At 44.1% G+C, this 22,233-nt stretch overlaps 1 protein-coding gene across 6 annotated transcripts in view; it reads right to left on the bottom strand.

The window, feature by feature from the left end:
- LOC126868462 (3-phosphoinositide-dependent protein kinase 1) overlaps positions 1 to 22,233 on the bottom strand; it is a 407,826-nt gene that overhangs the window by 324,793 nt on the left and 60,800 nt on the right. For 4 of the 6 annotated variants that reach the window (XM_050623970.1, XM_050624053.1, XM_050624229.1 and 1 more), the window contains one exon: positions 16,739 to 16,765. The exons of the other annotated variants lie outside the window; for them this stretch is intronic. In XM_050623970.1, coding sequence (XP_050479927.1) covers positions 16,739 to 16,765 — 27 coding nt within the window. Of the gene's footprint in view, positions 1 to 16,738; positions 16,766 to 22,233 lie in introns of those variants that run through there. 6 annotated transcript variants of the gene reach the window in all.

The raw sequence follows: 22,233 nt of genomic DNA, 5'->3' as shown, positions 1-22,233 counted from the left end.
AAGCTGTAGGGGAGGATTGAGCGAAAATTGGAGTGAGGGGTGCTCCTCTTGGAAAGAGAAAGTGCGAAAAAAAAAAAAGAATAAAAGGACAGGGCGAGCTGAAAGTTTTCGAGCAAGGAACGCTTTATGAGCGAAATTGATGGCGAGATGCACGGACGGGCGAGTAAAACGTTCGCCACGTGACATCGTTGCCCTCTTCGAACCGCTCGTATCCGGTCGTGGTTCCTCTCGAAGCGTCAGCTGCGGTCCAGAAATCTCGCTCTCGTAATCTCATTCACGGCCGCCCTTGCGGTGATCGAGTCGTAACCTCTGATCTAAATTCGACACAACCGATCGAGTTGATCGAGCCGGACAAGAGAACGACCGATTTACCAGATCTCCAGTTCCGCGCGTGGTATCGCTATCTTCCACCCCTTTTCACCTATCTTTTTCTGCGAAAGTATCGTGGATCGGATTAGGTTAGAAGGAAACGGAACTTACCTACTTCTTCCGATGCCACAATTTATGAGACCTCGAGAATTAAGTTCGATCTACTTTTCTATATGCAGTTAACCCTCTTTTTACAACCATCGTGAATTTTTCAACATTATTTCCGATATGTATAGATACCACGCTATCGTATGTGGAACGACAGAAATACAAAATGCTCTTTTTGGATCGCGACTGACCGAGTTCCCTGTGGAAACTAAGTACGATCTTTCACTTATCAGTTTGCTCTCCTATTCCGATTCCTATTATTCGCTATGCATTTAGAGGTAGATTGGGAGAGGGGAAGGAGGAGAAGGTTTAGGTTATTATGTCGAGTGTAGTACGCTGTTCGACCCATGCGATGGTACCGTATTACCATCCTGGAACGCTCAATTCGGAATGGAAATTACAATCGATTTCGTTCGTCGTCGCAGTCGCTCGAAACAGAATTGGCACGGCTTCTCGTGTTTTTCTATTTCGATCGCGTATATCGAACGAGCCAAATCGCTCCACTTAAAGTAATTAAGTACGTATGTATATGAAAAATTTATATTACCTTCTCGCTACTAGAAGATTCTAGCAATCGAGCGGAAAACACAGCGGAGGTTAACGATGAATCGATTCAACAAAGTGGACATTCCCACGATCGTGATCGAGCGTTTGCAATGCAAATTTGCTCACTATGTTGCTATCAATTATTTCCTCGTAATCTCGTCCGTGGACAATATCGAAGACGAGTTTCCGTTAAAAAAACTATCGAAGTACAATCGAAGTTGTAGATTTGAATGGCAAGCTCTGGCGGAATGTAAGAAGTCGTGGAAAATCTTTAACGGTTTTAAAACGCGACTAGGACGCTTTCGAAGATACGACAGCGAAGCTTCGAGATAAACGCGGCAGGGAAAAAAGTAGCAGGCATCTGGTCGCGAATTCTTTTTCATTAAGACCAGATGCAGAGCAGTCGCGAGTTCATTCACAAGTAGACGTTTACGAGCGGTTCTTTCCCTCCGGGCCGCTCTGGAACTTCGACAAAGTCAAGTTCACGCTTCAGCAGCGGTAAAAACCGAGTCCCTCCGTAGACCGCCGGATGTCCTGTGCAATAAATTCCGTGGCGTGGCGGCGGCGAAAAGAAGATTGGATTCAACGAGCTTGAACTTTTTAATTCGCGTAACGCGAATTAAAGTAGAAGATTCGTGTGTCTTCTCGCGTCTTTACACGGTGGAACGATAATGATTCCTGTAACGAGAGCTAATTGCAAGCGAAGGCTTTTTCACTACGGTTGGAAGTAGAAAAAGTAGACGCTGTAAGCTACGCGAACTTTACTCCAGCCAATAACTCGCTGTCTCAAAGTTTGCCGCACCGTTCCTTCGCTTTACAAAATGGTACTAATTTTTTCCGCGAGTTTGTGTAAACTTTCGAGAAGTTCTTTAAAAGGAAGACAAACTTAGTATTTTTACGAAAATATACAAAATCGATTCCATGAAACGAAGTGGTTGTTACTCGTGGTCGTTAGGATAAAATAGAATAAAATCCCTCAGGAACGTACGCTATCGACTGTAAATATTTAAACATCCGGGATGTAGTTCGATCAAAGGTTTAATATTTTTCTTATATTTTCTGAGTTATGATTGAACAACGTTCCACGATTGTTAATTCTCTACCCGAGCTATAATTGGAATCAAACGCGGACGTAAAAGTTTTCCACGGTAAGTGAGTTAGCGTATATTAGCAATAATTAGGAGATGTCAAAATACATACTTATGGATGATAGTATAAACGGCGCCAATGGTTGTCATGCGTTTTGTGTTTGCTCGCAAGAAACACACCGTAGACGGATGCCATATACGTATGAATAGCAACAGGCCGCAACACGTGTGCAACACCAACGCGTTTCCGGCGATTTTAAAAAGACGGAGATACTGTTTCGCGCGCCGTTTCATAAATTAGGATCCGGAGGATTTACCAGATGAATTACAGCTGGCTCGATAACGCGTCAGCCGACTGCTCTCTTTTCCCGTTTCGCGGCGGAAAGCTCGTGCTGCCGGTTCATAAATTCCTTTGCGTGTTTTTATTCGTTCGAACGCCTAAACAGAAAACGCCGTTTGCATGATAAAGCCGGCGACGTTCAGCGTCGCCTACAATCTGAAATTCATGTTTGCCTCGATCGATACGGATAACATCGCAAAATTGAAAATTATACTTCACTTTACTACCCCCGCTCACAGTGGTAGGTTAGTTCGCTTTTCTTTTTTACCGCGCGTCAAACGAGATCGTTGAAAAAACGAAAGAAATGATTCCGTGAGTATCGGCACGCCATCTCGGCGCGCTAATAATTATCACTGACGATTAATGCGTTGGGGACTAGTTTATTCCACAAAACTAATTGTACGAGGTATATTGTGTGGCTCTGATTGATGAACGTGTAATTATCACGAAATTATCCGATCTCTGTGCTGCGCATTTTGCGACGACGTGACGCCTAACGTCGCTCACTTATGTTAATTAACGGTGTTCTGGAAAACCTAATCGAGAGTCAATTCCGCATCTACACGTTTTGCGCAGGAAATATTTTTTTCTAACTTGAATCTTTTAAATTTCTTTTTGACTATATAGAAGTTACATTTCCTTGCAATTAGTAGGTGATACTTTACGAATATTATTTCTACAGTCCTGGAATCATCACGCGAAAGAACAAATTGGCAAACACGCGTTCAAATTCGATGGAACGGGACGGGCGCCATGGAAAACGGTGAAATTGTGAGCGCAAAAACGGCGCACGACGTCGATTAACGCAAGATCCACGCGTACATTGTTTTCGCTTGTATTTCACCTAAATGATCACGGGCACACCGGTCGCGAGGACACCCTTTGACAATCGCAGCGGAATCAATCGCAAATTGTTTTGTCCCGGCTGTCCGCTCGCCGAGGAAATATGTACTTGACGCGACAGAAATTAATTTTGCAAAAACCCTGGCGCCCCGACGACTGTCCCGTAAATAAGCTCTCGCAGTTTTCGTTTCCCCTTTTCCTTTTTTGAATACTAAAGGTAATCTTTTTAATTTATGTCAGAGTGTGCTTAAATTTATGATGAGACCGGAATTGAACTTTTTTTTAGGAAGGCTAACTTACGTTATACAGTGGTTCAGTGGAAAGTATTCGGACAGTTATCGTAAAAAACTTTTATGCGTTAAAATTTTAATAGTAGAATAGCATCACCTATTTACACGCATATAATATAAAGCTCGAACGACACAAAACAACAACATCTTCTCCGTTTGCTGTAAGACGTCAGGACCTTTTAGCGAATAGGAGAATTCAGCCTCCTTATAAACAGTATTTTCAGGCAACGAGCGAATTTATCCAACAAAATACTTTGTTCCGCAAGAGTTACGGACAGTGTGGATTCAAGGATTACCAGAGACCCTTCGATGCTCTTCTCGAAGAGTTGCACCATTTATGAAAAGGAAAAGCCGTGATACAGTCGTAGCTAAAAGCTTCATTGAAATAAACGCAAGTGCGGTGTCGCGCAGCAGTCAGTTTCAAAGGACTCCCGTTGCCCTTCTGTAGAAGTGATTCTCCTTCTTCATCCCTAACTCGGTCCTGCCACTTATGCATATATGTATGTATATTATGTGTCATGCATATATGCATGATTCGCGTACATACACGGAAGCATGCACGGCCACATAGCACGTGCGTATATCCTCGATCCCCGTGGACGACGCTGGCTTACAAATTGCCAAACTTCTTAGCAAACCGGGAGGAGGAAAGCATGACTGACGGTAAGGAGAGAGCCGGGTTCAAAGGAATCGGGAAAGGACGCGTTGACAAGACGAGGAGAACAGGAAAAAGGAAGAGGCACTTGTTGTGCCGATCGAACATCCTACGAGTATGTCGAAACACGTCCAGCGAATTTCCCTTCTAAAATGCAGGATGTGTCGTGGCACGTGGCTATCGAAGGGCTGTTAAACTGGCGACTCGGAAAACAATAAAAAATGGTCCCTGCATACTTGAGACTTCCATTTGGCGCGCACGATAATTCAGATAACGTATCTTTTAGAAGATCTACAGTGTAACGATCACAGAAGAAAAACGCGACAGGTACATTTTTAATGTACATTCTCCGATTATAATTCTGATGAATCTAAACGATCGTAATCATTCTATGATTAAGCAGAAGAATTTTAATATAGTAGCCACTGTACAAGGTCGAGTTATTATATACCTAACTACTTGTTTCTATCCCTAGATCATTACATATAGAAAACGTACTCGCGATCTTGATTTTCGTGATAACGCAAAGTTAACGAAAGCACTGAAAGTGGAGAACAGCGTAAACGCTGTTTGTATCAATTTTACAGATTATTTATCTTGCGCAGGCAGAGTCTATAAACGAAGCAACGGGGACACGTTACGAGAACGTGGACAAAGGACGGTACACAATAGGCCCGCGATTAATTTCGCCGATCGTCGTTGGATGACCGTATCGCAGTTATTTTATTAATATCCAATCGTATTTCGAAAACGTACAACTCGAAATCGAAGGGCTGCAATAACCATCCATCCAATTTGCACGTGATCGCAGAAATGGACGCAAGGTGGCTCTTTATTAAATCAATTCCAATGGTAGCACAGGATGGACGAGGGCGAGGAAGGGGGCCGATGCGTGACTGGGAGAGGGCTAATTACGAAAATATTTGATCTCTGTGAAAGATCGTATGTCGGTGCACGCGTTCGCTCACGTATTACGTTTTACGTTGGTTTCGCTACAAATCATCCTTTCGTTCCTGACTGTCCGAAATTCCTTGTTTCTCCGAGTTATACGCCATTGTTTTAAGAAAAATTTGGCCCATGTTCTCTATTGAGATATGTATAATTTTGTGTGCTAGACTAGATTAGCCGCGTAGTAGTGACACACGTATGTGAATATGAATGTATGGAAGTATGTGTGTGCACAGCGTCTGGAAAAACAGATGAATGTAACTGTTCCGTCGGCAGTGTGATATAAAAGATGGTGAGACAAAGAGAATGCCGAGACGCGTGCAAATGTATATCGACGAAGATCCTGGAAATCGTTTATTAAATAAATCTAAAACTATTTTAATATGAATTCTAAGTGAAACCTTAGTGTTCCTTTACTTTTATTTCGGCAATTAAGATCCACAATTCCCAACATTCTCGTCAATGCTTTTAAGCCGAACTAAATGGATATTCGTGCGGAGAGACAATAGATAGGAACTGCATCTAATTCACGAAATATCGATTATATAAATTCAAAACTTAACAGTTAACCTTAGCTAAATTTTCTTGGCACTTCGTGCACGAGACGAAAAAATCACGAGAGAAGATCAAATATTCGCTTGTAAACCTCGCGAAACTGCAGAACATCGAAGGACGATCGACGAGAAACCTTTGGCTTTCATAGCGGCAAAGAGAAGTAAGTTGAGTGTAATCGTAATGAGTGAAGTACGGAAGAGAGGGAAGAGAATGGCGGGAAAACAAATTCATCGAACCACTCGAAAGGCACGATTTCCCAAAGAACGTCTCCCGACGCTCGTAACCGCCGACCTCGTTCTTGCTTTCAACGCGAGCTTTCGTTTTCCTTCTGCCTCGTTGAGCGAACATGGCTCTCTACCACCTCTTAACCCGCAACGAAAATGTCGAAGCCGTTTCGTCCTGCATAATCGTGTCGCGACGCGGGGGAGAAGATAAATCGTTCTTCCGTTGTCCTCTTACGTCATTCTTGGCAATTAACCGTTGATGAAAAATAGTTGTTTCTTTTTGCACGAGACGGTTGCGAGTGCGTGAGTAATTGATGAGTGAGGAAACCATTAAAGCTCCGAAGGAACGCTTTAAACTTTTCAGCATCGATTTTATACAAAGAATGAAATATATTTTTGGTAGATGGATCAATGTCGAGTTCGTGACAGAAAATAATTTGTAAATTTTTAGTTCTCCAACCAGTGGTCGCGAGATTTTTATTATTAGTTATCAAACCTGCTTCGATATTGAAATCTCGATAAATTTGATCGCTACAATTTCCCACTGAATTTAATCTGTGTGCGCTCCAAGCTAAAAGAACGAAAATGAAAAAAAGCACTTGGACCAGCATATAATTAGATTCAGCGAATCCGACAGGGAGAATGATCTGGATAATAACGAAAGTGGTCGCGCATTTCAGCGAACGGTCCCGATTACAGAAGTAAAAATTCCCATTGAAGGACTCCCATGGGGAGAGACAGAATGCGCGTCCGCGTGCTGCCAGAAATATAATTAAAAAGTGGTAGTTCGATATCGTGTCGCGGACTGAATAAAACCGCGTAATGGATTTTTTCCATTTACTTGGTCCCCTCGAACTTTCTCCGAGCGTCATGAATCTTCACAACGTCTCGGCAACACCCTAACGTGTGCGCATACGTGAAATGGCGGTCTCCTGTATGGTATACAGGATCGTGTGTTCCCAACGACACGGAGACCCGACGGGAAAACGACTTCGGGTCGTTTCCACACCTCCGACCAAGGGTAGGCGCGCGACGATCCTACGTTATAGACTCGCTTCTCCTGCTTCCAGGTCTTTTACCCTCGTCCTGCTTTACGACTTCATCCGATGCCCGTGCATTCCGCCTTCTTTACGGATGTCCTCGCACACGTTGCTGATTTTATGCCCTTGAAATCTCTATACACGATGTAGTTTGTACCGCAAGTTTAACGAAGTACTGTTTCTTCTAGTTTCTACCAAAGGTTAATTACTCGAGTAAGATCTGCAGAAGGATTGGAGAAAATTGTATTTCTAATTCGTGATTCTACAAAGAACGGACAACGTCTGGATTATCTAAATTCGATCCTCATTCAGCTTCATCTACGATTACGATTCGTTCAGTAATGCAAGACCGAAGCAATAGCGCACGTACCCGGAAGAAGAATTACGAAAATGGCGTTAAGTTTGTCCAAGTCGTTACCTTAACGGCCGTGTAACACGTAACGCGATAATGTGGCGAGCAAGACAGAAGAAGGCATCCCTTACGAACATCCTTTATACTCGTATCCCACGATACATCCAGTCAGCCAGCCAACCAGCCAAGCAACCAGTCAGCCATGGAGTTAATGGAAATGCTGGGAGCATGGGAGCGCATACTAAACGGCCTGACCTCTCCCCCCTGTGCAACCGATGACTTTTCGACTTTTCCTCGCGTTTCTGCCGCTTCCTAGGGACACGCAGCGACGATCCTCCTTCTCATAACTTCGTTCGTCCGCGAACCCATAAATTTACCGCGACAACGCATAAATCAGACGTGCGTGCCCGAACGTACGCAGGTCAGATAGACGACTCGAGGAGAAGCGATCAGCATTCCAACCGCGGAGAGACCTTCGATATATACCGACGGCGCAGAGTAAACACGATCAGCGTACAACGGGAACGATCTTTCCTCCTTCTCGGATCGACAACGTTGGAAGAAGCGCGCGATACCTTGTTACGATGTTCGAAGCTGGTCGATGTAACCTCCAGTCTATTTATCACGACCGCGGCGGAATTACGCGCGCGTTCTGCTACATCCACGGGCGACCGCGTCGAAACTCACATATACGTGGTTATCGTATGTTTTTTTTCGTCCTTCTCCTTTTTTTTTATTTATACGCCTATCTCTGAAAAGGGTAGCTACCTACAGAAGAAGAAAAGCGATAGAGCACGAGAATTTGCATCGCTCTTCACATTTCGCGGCGTTTCGATTAATTTACGTGAAAGCGCTCTTTCACTGGCAAAAAAGAAAAAGTCACCGCCTCGACGATTCGAAACGCCTGCACGAACGAACGATCCATTTGCGGATCCCTTGGCTTTTTTCTCCGAAACTTTCGTCGATGAGCAAGAAACAAAAAACGGAGGAAAGAAAGAGAAAAAATACAAAAACAAGGAGATCGACCAGACATGCATCGTTGCGACTACATACCGTCCCAAATCGGTGGCCTCGAATGGGTGGTACTCAGAGAAGAAGTTCGAAATGATCGATGACCGGCCGATATTGGTAGCGACATATGGAGTAGCGTATCCGCCAGCTTGCTCCTATAATGGGCGCCGCCACAACCTTTTTCCACGCGCTGGAGATGTCACGCCTCTGATGCCACTCGAGAGCAAATTTCTACTTAACGACTCACGGATATATACGAAGGATGTATATACGACTGCTCGCGAACGTTTACTTCTCACGCAGCGGCCTTTTTACGGGGACTTTCGACGCATCAATCAGGGCCTCGTGACGCGAGAGACGTCCAGAAAAGAAAATAGAGAGGCGGACGTACCAGTGAAACGGATAAACGAGCGAAACAGGAGAGGTGCTCCATTCGGTTTCACGGTTCCTACGTTGTTTCAAACGTCAGTGAAATCGTGCTACTCTTCTTTCGTCTGGGTCGTTATGGGCGGAATGGCATTCGTGCAAAGGGTACTTTTAATCTTTTCTATATTTATATCATACACCGTATTCCGTGCGCGATACGAAAAACGCAAACCTTTTTGCGTAAAATACAAATGTAAAATTTATTTTATAGAAAAACAAATTGAATTATCATCAACAGTTTGTATATATTAATACGCTTGGCTCTAATCATTGATAGCGTACAATTTCGTAGCCACTCTAAGTTGATATATATGAATACGTATAAGAGTATCATCCTTGACGGAATAACGACTCTTCATCTTGGTCTTCAAAGATTTCCAAGAAATCCAGGAACATTTACAAAAATTTAACGTTCGATGTCACTCGACTGATCCTTCTAATATTAATTAATCATAGAATCAGCGAGTGTTTCTCCGCGTAGAACTTTCCAAGTTTACTCTAGCACTCTCGTCGTAATGAAAATTTCGCGACTCATAAACGAGTCCATAGATAATGAGAAGAGGGTAACGTCAAGAAGAAAAGGGAGAAGGAAAGAGGTCGCTATCGAGCGTCGAAGAAAAAATAACGAAGGTAGCCTGGTTCCCTATCCGTGCCCTCGCATCTCTTAATCAATTATTGTTAGACTCGTCCACACCTCCCCCGCCACTGCCAGGCGATTTCTCTTGAAAAATTGATCGGGGCCTGTCTTTTGCCGACCCTTCTATTCCTTGGCGAGCATACGCCGGAGATGAGAGAAATGTAGGTCGAGGGAAAAAAGTCGAAAGTTGGCTGAAACGGCGCAACGATGTTTAATTCGAACGCGTAAAATCAGGAGTCGCAATCTTCGTCGAATTAAGATCAAAAATCCACAGGATCGATCGGCTTCATTAGGCGGCCGAGATCAAACGAATGGCGCGTGAGCGTCGAAATGAAAAATGTTGGAATTATCTCGCTCCCTCAGCGCCGAGTCTTGCGACTTCTCGCGCCTAGGGGTGGCTGCTCCCGGAGTCCTTCCTGATGCTGCGTCCCTAGGAAAACTCATTACTCTGTCAGGGATATTCATCAAGCTTTGATTATTTGCATGTCACACATTGAAGCTCGTCTAGATCTCGCGTCTTAAAAGCTCCCGACACGATGCTTCCTTGTTTATACGTTGTTTCGCTACGATTGCGATTTTGGCTTTGGTATTATTGTGCGTCAGAGATAACGTTAGGAATAGATGGAAGATTCTTAGGGTAGATTGGTACAGTGACGAATGGTTCGAATATTGGGTTATCGTGACAATGTTTAAGTTGAGGATCGGGGCTTGACACGGTTGATATAAGACCTTCGAAACATTTTCTTCTCCGGGAAAAAGAAACTTCCTATATTTGGTAGTTCTCTCGACTTCGTATATCCAAATCGTACCACGACTCCCGCAAACTACAATTCTCCCAAACATGAAAATAATTCTATATACGCAAATCGTCCTTATCGCTTCTAATCCGTCTGTGTCCTGGAAAGAAGCTCGTGACGCGGAGAATTCAAATATTTAGGAACACGTTCGATCGAGTCGAGCTAAATATTTACCTAAGACAAAATGAAAAGAACGAGAGAAGGTTGGACGGAACCGATTCGGGGGATGAAATGAGCGTCCAGTCGGGAAACATATTCGAGGATCTCGACTCGGTGGTCTTCGACTCCGTCGATTCGAAACTCACCCTTCCGCCTATCAATTCCCAATAGGTTGGCGCTCCGCTCGAGAGCGTACTCGACTGTCCGACAGGAGAACAGGAAGAGAGACGGAGAAAGAGGGAGGAACGTAAGGGCCCCGTGTCTCGCGGCGGCGGCGGCACGTCGAATTCTTCAGTCGTTAGGCGCGCAGGCTGTAATTGACGTGGTCGAATAATGGAGTGCTGCCAATGGGCACAAAGGGCGAATGCTGGATGCGGTGGTGCCGCATGAAAAGCCCGAAGGGTGGCAGAGGGAGAGGGTGGCGAACGGTCAGAGCAAAGTTCCTTGCGATCCAAAAGGAGACAGAACGTTTTTATCCCGTTTCCGACCCCTATCTGATCAGGAATGCCTCTCACGACTCGAGTGATTTATTCCCTCCATTTCTGGGGATTATTTTATATATAGATCCGGGCCAGAGCCACTCTGGACGCCGTGCCGCGCTGCGTCGCGTCGCGTCGCATCAGCATCACGTCTCCTCTCTTCTTCCTTGGTCGAAACTCAGGGCAAAGACTTCCAGGATCACCCACCCAACGTCTCTGTTCCGCGTTTCCGGCGTCGCCACCAGCCTTTTCGAAAGTACCAGTCCTTTCGAATTCCTGACTCGGCAGCTCCCTCTGCGCGTACCCACAAAGGGAGTTATTTCTTGAATTCTTTCGCCACGCGAATTCCCGCCGGCTAGGGTGTCACGGTTATAAATCGCTCCACCCCCGATCAAGATCCCCGATTTTTATTCGGGAGACCGAGTTGCGATTCGACACACCATGTACCGGATCAATTTTCAAATTCTGTTAACAACTGTATCTATGTTATACATATCTATACGTACATCGCGTCTGCTTTTTGAATTACCGAATGACACGATATCATAAGAGGATGGAGGGAAGAAAAGCAACATCCAACCCTCTTTTCTCACGTCGAAGAAGCGCCAGGACTTCGAAAATATCATTCCGTGTAATGGACGAATGGAAAGGGGGGAATCGTTGGAACGAACTGAGCAGACAGACGGTACCGCCAAAACTTTTTTCCAGCCGACGAATCTCTTGGAACACAGGCGCGGCGAGAATCCGGTGTCGACTTTTCGCGAAATGCTGCGAACACCACGGCAGCGCCATAACTTTCGAGATTTGAGAGATATCAGTCGGGCTCCGGTAAATCACCGGCAATCATTCACAAGATTTCACGGGATAAGAAACGTGAAACGTATTCCCTCTGCCAACTTCTTTGTTTCTCTGTCCCTCTTCCCCTCTACCGTAGCCCAGCACTTTCGACCTCCTTTTTCCACGACCACGTTAGCTGCTCGACACTTGGCGAACCACGTAGGGCCACGTCCTACGAGAATTCCATTAACGAACAGAGAATAGCTTGTAGCTAGAAGAGGATTCTTCGCTGGATTAACACCAATGTATCGCGTTTTACGGATTGGCTCGATCGATTAGTCGACTTTTATTTGGTCGACACTCGTCCAAATCGGATTCGATCATACGTAGTATCGGTATCGAGCTACGTTACGCGCCTTCAAGGGGCAATCTCGTTAACATCTTCAACGTGTCCTTCGACAGGGGTGATTCGGTAGTCTTTCGCGTTGATGTTTGCTCGTTTAGGTACTTTGAAAAATCCCTCCAAATCCCTTGGTTTTCGCTTATCCTTTTATTATCGCGTGTTGGAATATACCGATGTGTCGTCAGAGTTTAATTAAAGAAAATCCAACATCGTTGCTTTACGAACGATGCTTTTTATTCGAATGGACAGCATGTAGTTAAAGAAACGTTTCTCGGTTTCCTCGATGGCCGTTTAGTGCAGGGACGCGTAAAAGTTTATCTCAACGTCGATAAAGTGTGGAACGAATTCGTACAAAAATGCGTTGTGAACGTACGTGAAAATATTTAATTCATGGACGCATTTCATATGATTTATAACAGCGATACGGCAGTCGATGCCCGCCTATATGCTTTTATAGTATTGCTCCGTGTCTCCTCTTCCGAGGGAACGTAACTTTCTTGTATCTTCAATAACGGGGGGGAAATAACTGCTGGCGAATATGCGGGAAGTACCCGACGCTAATTTTGATAAAAGTTTGTGGGTTTATAAAAGGAATACAACTTTGTTTTCCAGTAATAGCAATAAAAGTCCATTTGCTACGAACAGTTTCCTTCTTACAGATAACATCTAAGAGGTTATATAGACGAATATTCAAGAGATATATCGCGCTTCTACCGAACGTTGTCGAAAATTCTCGTTATCCTTCACCCAGTTTCGCAGTTCCCTACGGTTAATCGATTATAAATCTTCCAACACGAAAGAATTTCGTTAAGGAATGGCGGAAAAGGCGACGAAAGCGTGACGACGATTCTGAAAAACTACGCAGCGGTATAGCCGAACATTTTCAAAATAGCCGCGCGCTGGTAAAATACTGCGCCGTGTAAATCAATCGGCTGAGCGATCGCGAGACGCGACGCTCTTAAATTTCCCTCGAACTGACGGCCGCCAACGAAGGTGCGCAAAGTGCTGGATTGTCGGTTATAGGATGTCCAGACTCGTCAACTCGCCCTATTGGCCGTTACGTCCGCGCTCGCCGTAACGTTTGTTTGATGGAACGCGCGTTACGTTTAAGGTGAAACTCTCGAAGTGATTGACGAAGGCTATTAGGGATAGTTCGATTTCGATGGCAATGTGCAGATTTTCGAAGAGGTGATTCTGGAGTAACTTTGAATTAGGATAGACGACGACGATATGGAACCTTGGAACCTTACGCTGTTTTTACCCGATAATTTATTCGCGCATTTGTTATTTTTCAACATTCGAAATTTCGAATCTTATCGTCGATATCGAAATTCATCCGGCCGCGCGATAGTAACTAAAAAAAATGCACACATAAAAATGTCTGCAAAAGCCAGTCTCCTAAATAAAAATAAGTCTGCTAAAAAAAGAGTCGCGTGAAAAACGCGGACGGTTCCCTGAAATATCGAAATTCGCAGTTTCATATCGAGCAACCGAAAGTTTAACTACCTGCCATTTCTGCGTAAAAATCACACGCTTTTCTCGTTCTGGTTCAGACATTGCCCACGACTATTCCCTTTCGACTGGCAGACACGCAACAACCAGCGTTTATATATTATTCCGCTGGAAATAATAATATTGCAAGTGAGGAGGGGTGGCAGATCGACGGCATTGCGTGGCGGCGCCATTACCGTGCCTAAAGCACCGAAATTATCGGTGTATCGCGTGGCGAACGGGGGTGGCCGGTTCTCTTGCGAGTGTCCCGGCGAAAAAGAGAGCGAATCGCAACAAATCACTCGATATCTCGGAAGCCACGCGCCGAGAAAGCCGGCGAACAGCCCCGAGGAGGAGACAGAACCGAAGGAAAGAGAGAGACGAAGAGGAAAGGGAGACCGGAACAACCACAGAGACGCAAGAACTTTTCTTATTTACGAGCGAGCTTATTTCCTCGGGCTACTGCATATGGATATCAGAGCGAAGCGATGGCACGCGGCGCGGCGCGGCGAGCCGAGGTGGATGCGAGAATCGGCCGAGCACACCGCCTGGAACTTTAATGCTACCTTCCAAGCCCTCCTTCCGCCTCGCTGGTCAATTCTCTTCTTTCTCCACTTCAGGGACTGCTCGTGTCAACCGCCCACTCCACACACCTTGACACACGCTCGAATCAGCTCGCTTTCTCGCGCGGAAAGCCGAAGAAACTTCAAGCTAAAGGATTAGAAAAGGCGCGGTTGGCTTTCCAGCAAGAGAATCTCGATGCAAATGAATGGAATAAGTCGTAGAGTTAATGTAATCTAGTTAATCGTAATGACGGCTAATGGAATACCAGACGTTTTAGAAAATTGTTTTCAAGAGAATTTTAATGAAACAAACAGGGTTCGTGGTGAGATCGGTGGGGAGATTCTATTTGAAGTAATTTGAACTCGTTCCGCCGTTCGCACGAGAAGATTTAATGGGATACCTATATCCTAATGTATCGCGTTATCTGGTAAATAACATTAATCGGATTAATCGTTAAAATGAACTTCTGTCGATATTTGTTGACTCGAGCCGCCATGTCGGTGAATATTTAGGCAGAACTCGATGTTCACTTTGCAGCGATCTGTGCGTATCGATTTACTCGGGTTTATTTACCTGATCATTTCGACTAACCGTTGATTCGTGATATACAATAAACGGTTCAAATATGTAAAATAATCGACTCGATTGAAATAACATTTTACAGGAGTTAAACTTTGAAATTTGTTTGCTCCTACGAAAAATAAAAAGAGAAAACATAGTCGGAATCCGTTCTCAGGTATAAACTTTATAATCGACCATTTCGCATGTAGCGAAGCGGAGAAGACGATAGAAACGCGATTCTATTTTCCAGAGAGTTCATCGCGCACACGACATAGTATACGGAATTCAAAAGAATTTGTGCGTTAGTCGCTGTTTAAGACACCGTTAAACCAGCTCACAGTACACTTATTTTTACGACTAGAAGACTTACTTTGTAGTTATGAAAAGTTTACCCGTCCAAAAGTCGTTCAGTAAAGTGAACCTTTGTACTTTAAGGCTGTTGCCACGTGCATGTTCGCAGCGTCGACAGAAATTATGTTAAGGAAATTACCCCGCCCCAAAACTACCACGAAACATTAGTCTTCGACGACCACATTCTTTGCAACACTGTAACTGCTTTCACTTCGACAAAAACTCCCGACGCCTCACGTTGCAACATTGCTCGACAAAAAGAAGAAAACTTGCGGCAGAGAGAACCGACAAGTATTTACAGGTTGATCAAGATACCTGAAGTTTAACCGGGCTGGTTTGACTTTGTGTAAGTCCGACTTCCAGGATATGGAAGTCACCGGTTTCTTCGTGTCCTTAATTACACTGGTTTGCCGTAAAAGGCTCGCTTGGATCCGGAAAAGAATTTGGATCTGAAAGGATCTTCTCGTTGAAGTAGCCGAATTATCGGACCCACGTATCGACTCCTTTTCGAGTATGCCGGTTACGTCGTGCGATTCAGCACGTAAGAAGATTAAGAATACAGAGAACAAGCAGGCAGCAGCGGCAAAAATGTTGTCGGAAACGTTGCAAAAATGTCAAGGAAATGAAAAAATACGTTTATCGATTTTATTGTAGTTTCGAAGAACAAGTGATACGTGGAATATTAAGAGATACCGTTGTTGCCGACGAAGGAAATAGCACAACATCGCATCAAAAATTGATGGTGGAACGACAATGCGGAAATAGTAGTAGAATAATTTTTCAGAAATCAGCAGAAACTTCGATTTCTCCGCCGTTATCATTCTTTCTCGAGAAAACATTAGGACTATCAGCGATAAAGGTAAGAAAGCGACTGGATTTCGCTCACGTCCGAAGAAAAAGTGAATCTGTCGTCCGAGAGGGAATCACGTCGCCGGAAACGTACTACCTACTCTGTCACAGTAGCACGTCACTGACTGTTTCTTGATTCGAGCACAGAGATCGACGACGGAGCCCTGATCTCCCGACAGGGTCCAGAAATTCGTTTCGTACGGTTAGTGATGGACAAGATTTGTTTGAATTCTGTCACGACCTCCCCGATCGTTCTCCGTAAGGCAAAAGGGACAGGTCGTGGTCCCTGGTTTACAGAAATTGGATGCAGGATTTATTCGTGAAATCGGAACGTATTATCGAAGCAACGTGACCATTCAAAACCAAACGAAATATATGAAAATCATACTAAAGGAAACCAGACAGTAGCAATCTGTATAATAAACGATCCTTGTCTTAAAGTATCTTGACCACTAGAAAATTTTGTGTGACACATTTGTCGCGTAATGAATCAGTAAGCGGAACAATTACACGCAGATGTTTGTACTTGTTAGATAATTTGAGTTAATTCGTCAGGATAGAACAGAGGTAAAGGAAAAGTGAGAATTCCTAAGTGCCTTGAATATCGGTATTTAGATGACGCGAGATAACTCTACCTATTCTGCACACGAACCGCATGCAGAAACGGGTTCAACTACATACCTCCGCGTGTTTGCGCCGGAATTCTCCGAAGGAGAATTTCCTTACCTTCAATTACGTGTTAAGGTTCAGTGTATAATTTTCACCGCGTATAATTTAAAACAACCATAATTATGTTATTTAGCCTTTCGATCGTCTTGGTATTACGCAGTATTTTTCGGTTTTCCAATAGAATACTAGAGTAATTTTGTATTTACCTTCTCCTTCTGCGGATCATCCTCGATCTGAAATAAGACAAAACGCAGCAATTACCATTTAATTCTCTATTATAAGACCAGAACTTATTTACAAATGAAACGAAATCGCTTCCTAGGTCGTCATTGAAAAATTGCGTCGAAATGTTTCAAAATTGTCAAAAATTATCCGAAATACGAAAAAAAAAAGAAAGGAGCGGCGAATATCGGATATTTGTTTCGGATATTTGCTTTCGAATCCCCGAATACGCAACGGAAACATTATCGATATCCGTACGCTATTTCTGTGGCTACAATTTATATTTAACCATTATCTCGAGCAGGATCCGCGTTTGTAAACATCCTCGAAATGGACCATCGATAGATAAAAAGCGGTCACTGGTCGCGCGATTAAACGGCGTCAGGATAAGAGTTCATTGCAATCCAATTACCTCCGCCACTCGACAGGGGGTAATTAATCGTACGGACGATGGCTCGCGAGTATCGACCTAGTAATTGTTAAGCCAAGACACGGATTACCGATATCTCCGAGTTGAATTTCGCGATGTTTTGCACGAAGGTTATCGAGTCGATTCCGACGTCACATGAAACAGAAATGAGAAGTATGGAATTTTTGTCGATTTCATACTTTGGATCGTTTAAAAAAAAAATCATGGAAATTATTGGAAATTGCGAAGAGTGACGAATACAAATGAACTGAATAGAAAAACTTGTACTAAAAATATATTTATCAAATGATCTTTATGTTACATGGTACGGTTAATCTTTAAAATTATGGGACCGTTTACCGAACGATAAAGCCTTCGTTATAATTACAATAAATACTTGAGTTTAAAGTTGCAACAACTACGATATCGATCTCGTGCACGCAATTTATCGTCTGATAAATTTCATACATTTTATTCCACAGACGGCAGACATCTATATTTCGATCACGATTACAAGCTCGATCGTCTATTTCCTCGACGCATGAGTTACGCGCAATAACGTCGAGTGACCTGTGGAAAATGCAAAGGGAAAATTAAAAAAAAAAGGATGTGAAGGGGATACCAGAAGGAAAACGATAATAAATAACTATGGAGACGCGCGTGACTTCACGTTCGAGATGTCGCAACAAATCATTGATCTTCACGGAAATTAAATCCGTGCACCGTGAAATAAAAATAAAACTTGTACGCAACATAAGTCGAAGATGTAAATAAACAACGTACAAAAATAGTCATACCAAAACGTAAACGACTAAATATACAATGTACGTAGATAAATCCGAAATGTAAACAAATAATCTAAAAATATACGTAAATTGAAGGAAGATGTAAACAAGCAAACAGAGGGTGTACAATAGGTAAACAAAGTCACAACGTAAATAATCAGATTGAAAGTATAAATAGATAAGTAAAACATACGAATAAACCAAATTCTCTTCGGTGAATGAATTTAACGTTCGAATTTATAGCAATTCAGTTTTTTCAACAGTTTAATTTCACTGGCACAAACCGTGAAAATTATAACGAATATTTATGGAAAATTGTGTCTCATAGGTTCAATATAGATAAATCATTGCGAGCTCGTTAAAAGAGACACGACAAGAAAAATTCTTTATTATCTCGACCGCGAGATGTTGTTGGTTCATGCGATCGGAGGGAAGGGAAGAAAATATAAATGCACGGGCCGGTGTTTATGGCAGCTCGTTACCACCGATGGTTTTTAATTTCAACCGCACCGGTTTTTTCCCTTCTTTCCTTCCATTCAAACACCCTTAAGTATGTTTACATGCACTACTTAACCCATTGTACCCGAAAGGGGTACGAGAGGGAAAGAAAATGGTTGGGCAACGGGGCCCGTGCTTCTCCGGCATCCACGAGGGGTGATATGAATATTAATAATAATACTCCTGCGTCTTCTGAAAAGCAAATTTTAGAATAACAATAGCTTGGTCCGCCTTTCCTCTTTGTTCCAGCGTCTTCGTATCGCGACATTGAACGCGTACGACTACGCGGTATTAGCGTCGACGGGACACAATTTCATAAATCTTCACGGGAATTACATTCAGGTATTGCAATCGTGTCCTGACTGCGACATTAACAAACCAACATGGCGACAATACCGATCATTTATCATCGTTAATCGACACGTTGGACAACGAGGAAAACAATATCTCGAGCCGGAGGATCGGCGAGTGAAAAAGAATGTAACAAAAAAGAATGTAAGATATCGATGACGATGAATCGTTTAAAAGTTTTCTCTATATCTCGCGTGAGTATCGTACAATGCGTGGCTAGGTTAAATGGCTAATAAAGACGCAATTTACCGGCCGACGATACAAATCGCGCAACGCGTAACCGATACAGAAACAAATGCTTTTTAATTCAGTGAACGCTATGTTCTATCTGTATCAGCGACGCTTAAGTACGTTTACATGGTCTGGCTAACCCCATTACCATCCGCCAACGTGTCCAGGGGGATGCAAAAGGAATAAAGAGGAGAAAGAGAGAGAGAGAAAAAAAGGGGAGAAAAAAAGGAGGCGTGTTGGAGGTGGCGAGGAGGAAGGCTGCTAGAGAGGAGAAGCGAAAACAAGAGAGCAGCAGAGGAAGATAGAAATAGAGGACATAAGGGAGCAAGAAGGAGGTTGGTGCGGTGTAAAAGCGGCTTCCTCGACGTGTAAGGTACGAGTGTAAGGCTCTTAAATGGTTATTGGATTGAGACCCTGCTCGAACGAGCGGGAACTTACTTGGCGATATCCTATCGTGGTAGCGGTGTTCATGGTCGAGGGAATGTTCGGGGAAGGGAGAAGAGCAGACAGGGGTGGAAAGGAGGAGAGAAGGAGGATGGCGTGGAAAGGCGAGAAACGGGGCGAAGAGGAGAAGCAGAAGAGGAGAAGCAGAAGAGGAGCTGGAACGTGTAAAAGAACGGGTTGCATCGTAGGCCACACACGTATCGTGTAAATAGAGATAGCGGAAGAAAAGGTGGTGGTAAGGTGAGAAGGGAAGAGAAAGAGAGAAAGGGCGAAGAGGACACACAAACAGGCCGAGTTGATGTGGATATTCGTATGCTCAAGGTGTGCCGACCACCGTGGTAGTCTCTCTGTTGTGTCCCGTCAGCCGGCCAAGTTTTCTTAACACTTTATTGCGGCCTATTGTAGCGTTACCTCGGTGAAACGGTACAAGTGCCATATGAAACATTTAGTCGTAAGGGAAACACTTAATTTAACCGAGGCCAGGCCGCCTCGTTCTTTCAATATTCTTTCGCCGCTTCAACGCAGCCCTCTCTCGTTAGATACGCGGCACACGTGACCGTCGTAACTATTGCTACCAAGCTGCGCTTCGTTAATGGCACCGCTGTTAATTATACGCGATTACGTTGCACCGCCGAACGTCTTACCGGACCGTCTGTATAATGTTTCCTCTAACGAACTTAAGGTACTGCACGGGAGAATCATCCGTATGGTAAATCGAGCGAAACGCGTAATCGATTTCAATGAAACTATCTGGATGCAGACGAGGAATCTGTGATACGTTTGAGTAGGCATTTCGTTCTAACACGGCGCACAACGACGACACGATTCTTCCAATTGAAGATAGTAACGCGGTCCCCTTATTTTGTTTTTTTCCCCGAGCGTGCAATTTAAAACGTAGCGTGGTATGTCGCAACTCGCAAATGAACGTCGCTTTATTTACCATTCTATCGCAAGATTAACAGCTGTCACGATGATAGAAGGAAAACGAAGAAAAGCAACTACTTCGCCGTATACGGAGAGGAAGATTTAGAGTTCACGGGTCAATGAAAGCTTCGTGAGATGCGTAATGAAAACAAATTGCGAGACATCTGGTGAGACTCGAACGATAAGGCGAATTAAATGTACGTCCGTGTATACACTTGTATCCCCTTTGCGCGCTCTTCAAATCGTAAATTAGTGGAACCAATTTAAGATCGCGTGGATGTTAAAAATTCCAGGATAATTTCACCGTTATCCCTGGTAAACGCGAGGGAACCACGTACCTTCCTGGCTGGGACCGGAAGTCGGAACGAACGAACCGCCGCGCCGCACAAAGAAGAGTTTTACGCTGATCGTTAGCCTCGTCCCTACTCCGCCTTCTTCCCAACAACTTCCGCTCGTGTATGCAATAGCAGCGTCGCAAACAGCAACAAGCTCCTGTGGCAAACTGTTACCGATATTACCCTGCCACTTAGTTACCAATTTACTTGGCTAGTTGAGGGGCGATGGCGGGTTGGCTGTGAGGTAGTTTCCGCGATTCACGCACGTTTACATGTAAATCCAGATATAAACCGAGGTCCTAGTTATTGCCCCGGTATTACGAGGCCGCGCCACAATGTCGTCATTGGAAGAACGTTTTTAAGGGTTCTACCGTTTTCACGTTTAGCACACGCCAGATAACGATGGAAATTGACCTGACCGAGGGGAGCTTGCTTCACCGTCGATATCGTTGAACCTCGTCGATTGAATTCGAATCGCGCTTGTTCTACCCGGTCACGACTTAATGACGTGATTTAACGAATATTTAAGTAAAATTTAAACAGACAGAAATAGACGACGCGTTCGATCGAATAATCGTCAGGAACGTTATTAATATCTTTGAAAGCGTGAGACAATCGAAAGTAATCGTATAGAATGTCCCCTCTTATTCATCGATGTCCCAGATGGTCCCAGATGGAACGAACGAATTCGCGTACTTAACTTGTCGGATTAAATATGTCCTCGTTTAACTTCCCAACGACTGATCGAAGTAGAAGCGTAAACACGGTTAACGAGGTTAAATCTCGCTTCTACAGATTCGTTACCGAGATCGAGTCAAGGTTTCACACGGCCACACAGACTGCACGAAGTTTTCACGGGAAGGGAAGAAATCCGTCTATTAACTCTCCGAACTTCCTCCTCGACTTCTTTTCAACGGATCTGTCGATTCAAACTTCCTGAAAGAATTTCCGCGCCGTTTTTAATTAGCGAACGTTTCACGCGTACCACGCGACATCAGTGCAATGCGCCGATTGAAATCGCACGTTCGTCGACTTTGGATCTTATCAAACGTAACTTGTTCGCGTGTCGACCGTCATTCAAACTGACGAGCGACGAAGAAAAGCGACAACTTTGAAAAAATCTTCGAAACGAAACCCACCGAAAACCGTCTCGCCGAGTTCTCAATGCTCGTTGCACGCGTGAATCGCGCTATTTAGGTTCCGACCGAGTATGGGAGGAATAGAGGTTCGCGAACGCACGCTGTCTGCCGCGTTTTACACGCGAAGATACTCTTCCCCAGCGTTGAAATTGAAACACGAACTCGCTTCATCAAATCCGACTAGCAGCCACTCTAGATTCTCTTTCTGTAAATAAGCAGAACCCGAAGAAACAAAAGAAGACGAACAAAAAGAAAAAGATTGGATTGAAAATCGCAAACAGGTACGCTTACGCGGGAACTTTCGCCGCAAGGACTCGCAAGCTCGCCAATTAATTCGAGTGGCGTGGCGCAATTAATTTGTTT

This window comes from Bombus huntii, chromosome 1, assembly GCF_024542735.1.
Source record: "Bombus huntii isolate Logan2020A chromosome 1, iyBomHunt1.1, whole genome shotgun sequence".
Classification (NCBI taxonomy): Eukaryota; Metazoa; Arthropoda; class Insecta; order Hymenoptera; family Apidae; genus Bombus; species Bombus huntii.
Note: the sequence above shows the minus strand (reverse complement) of the source record. Positions and strands in the feature narration are given on the sequence as shown.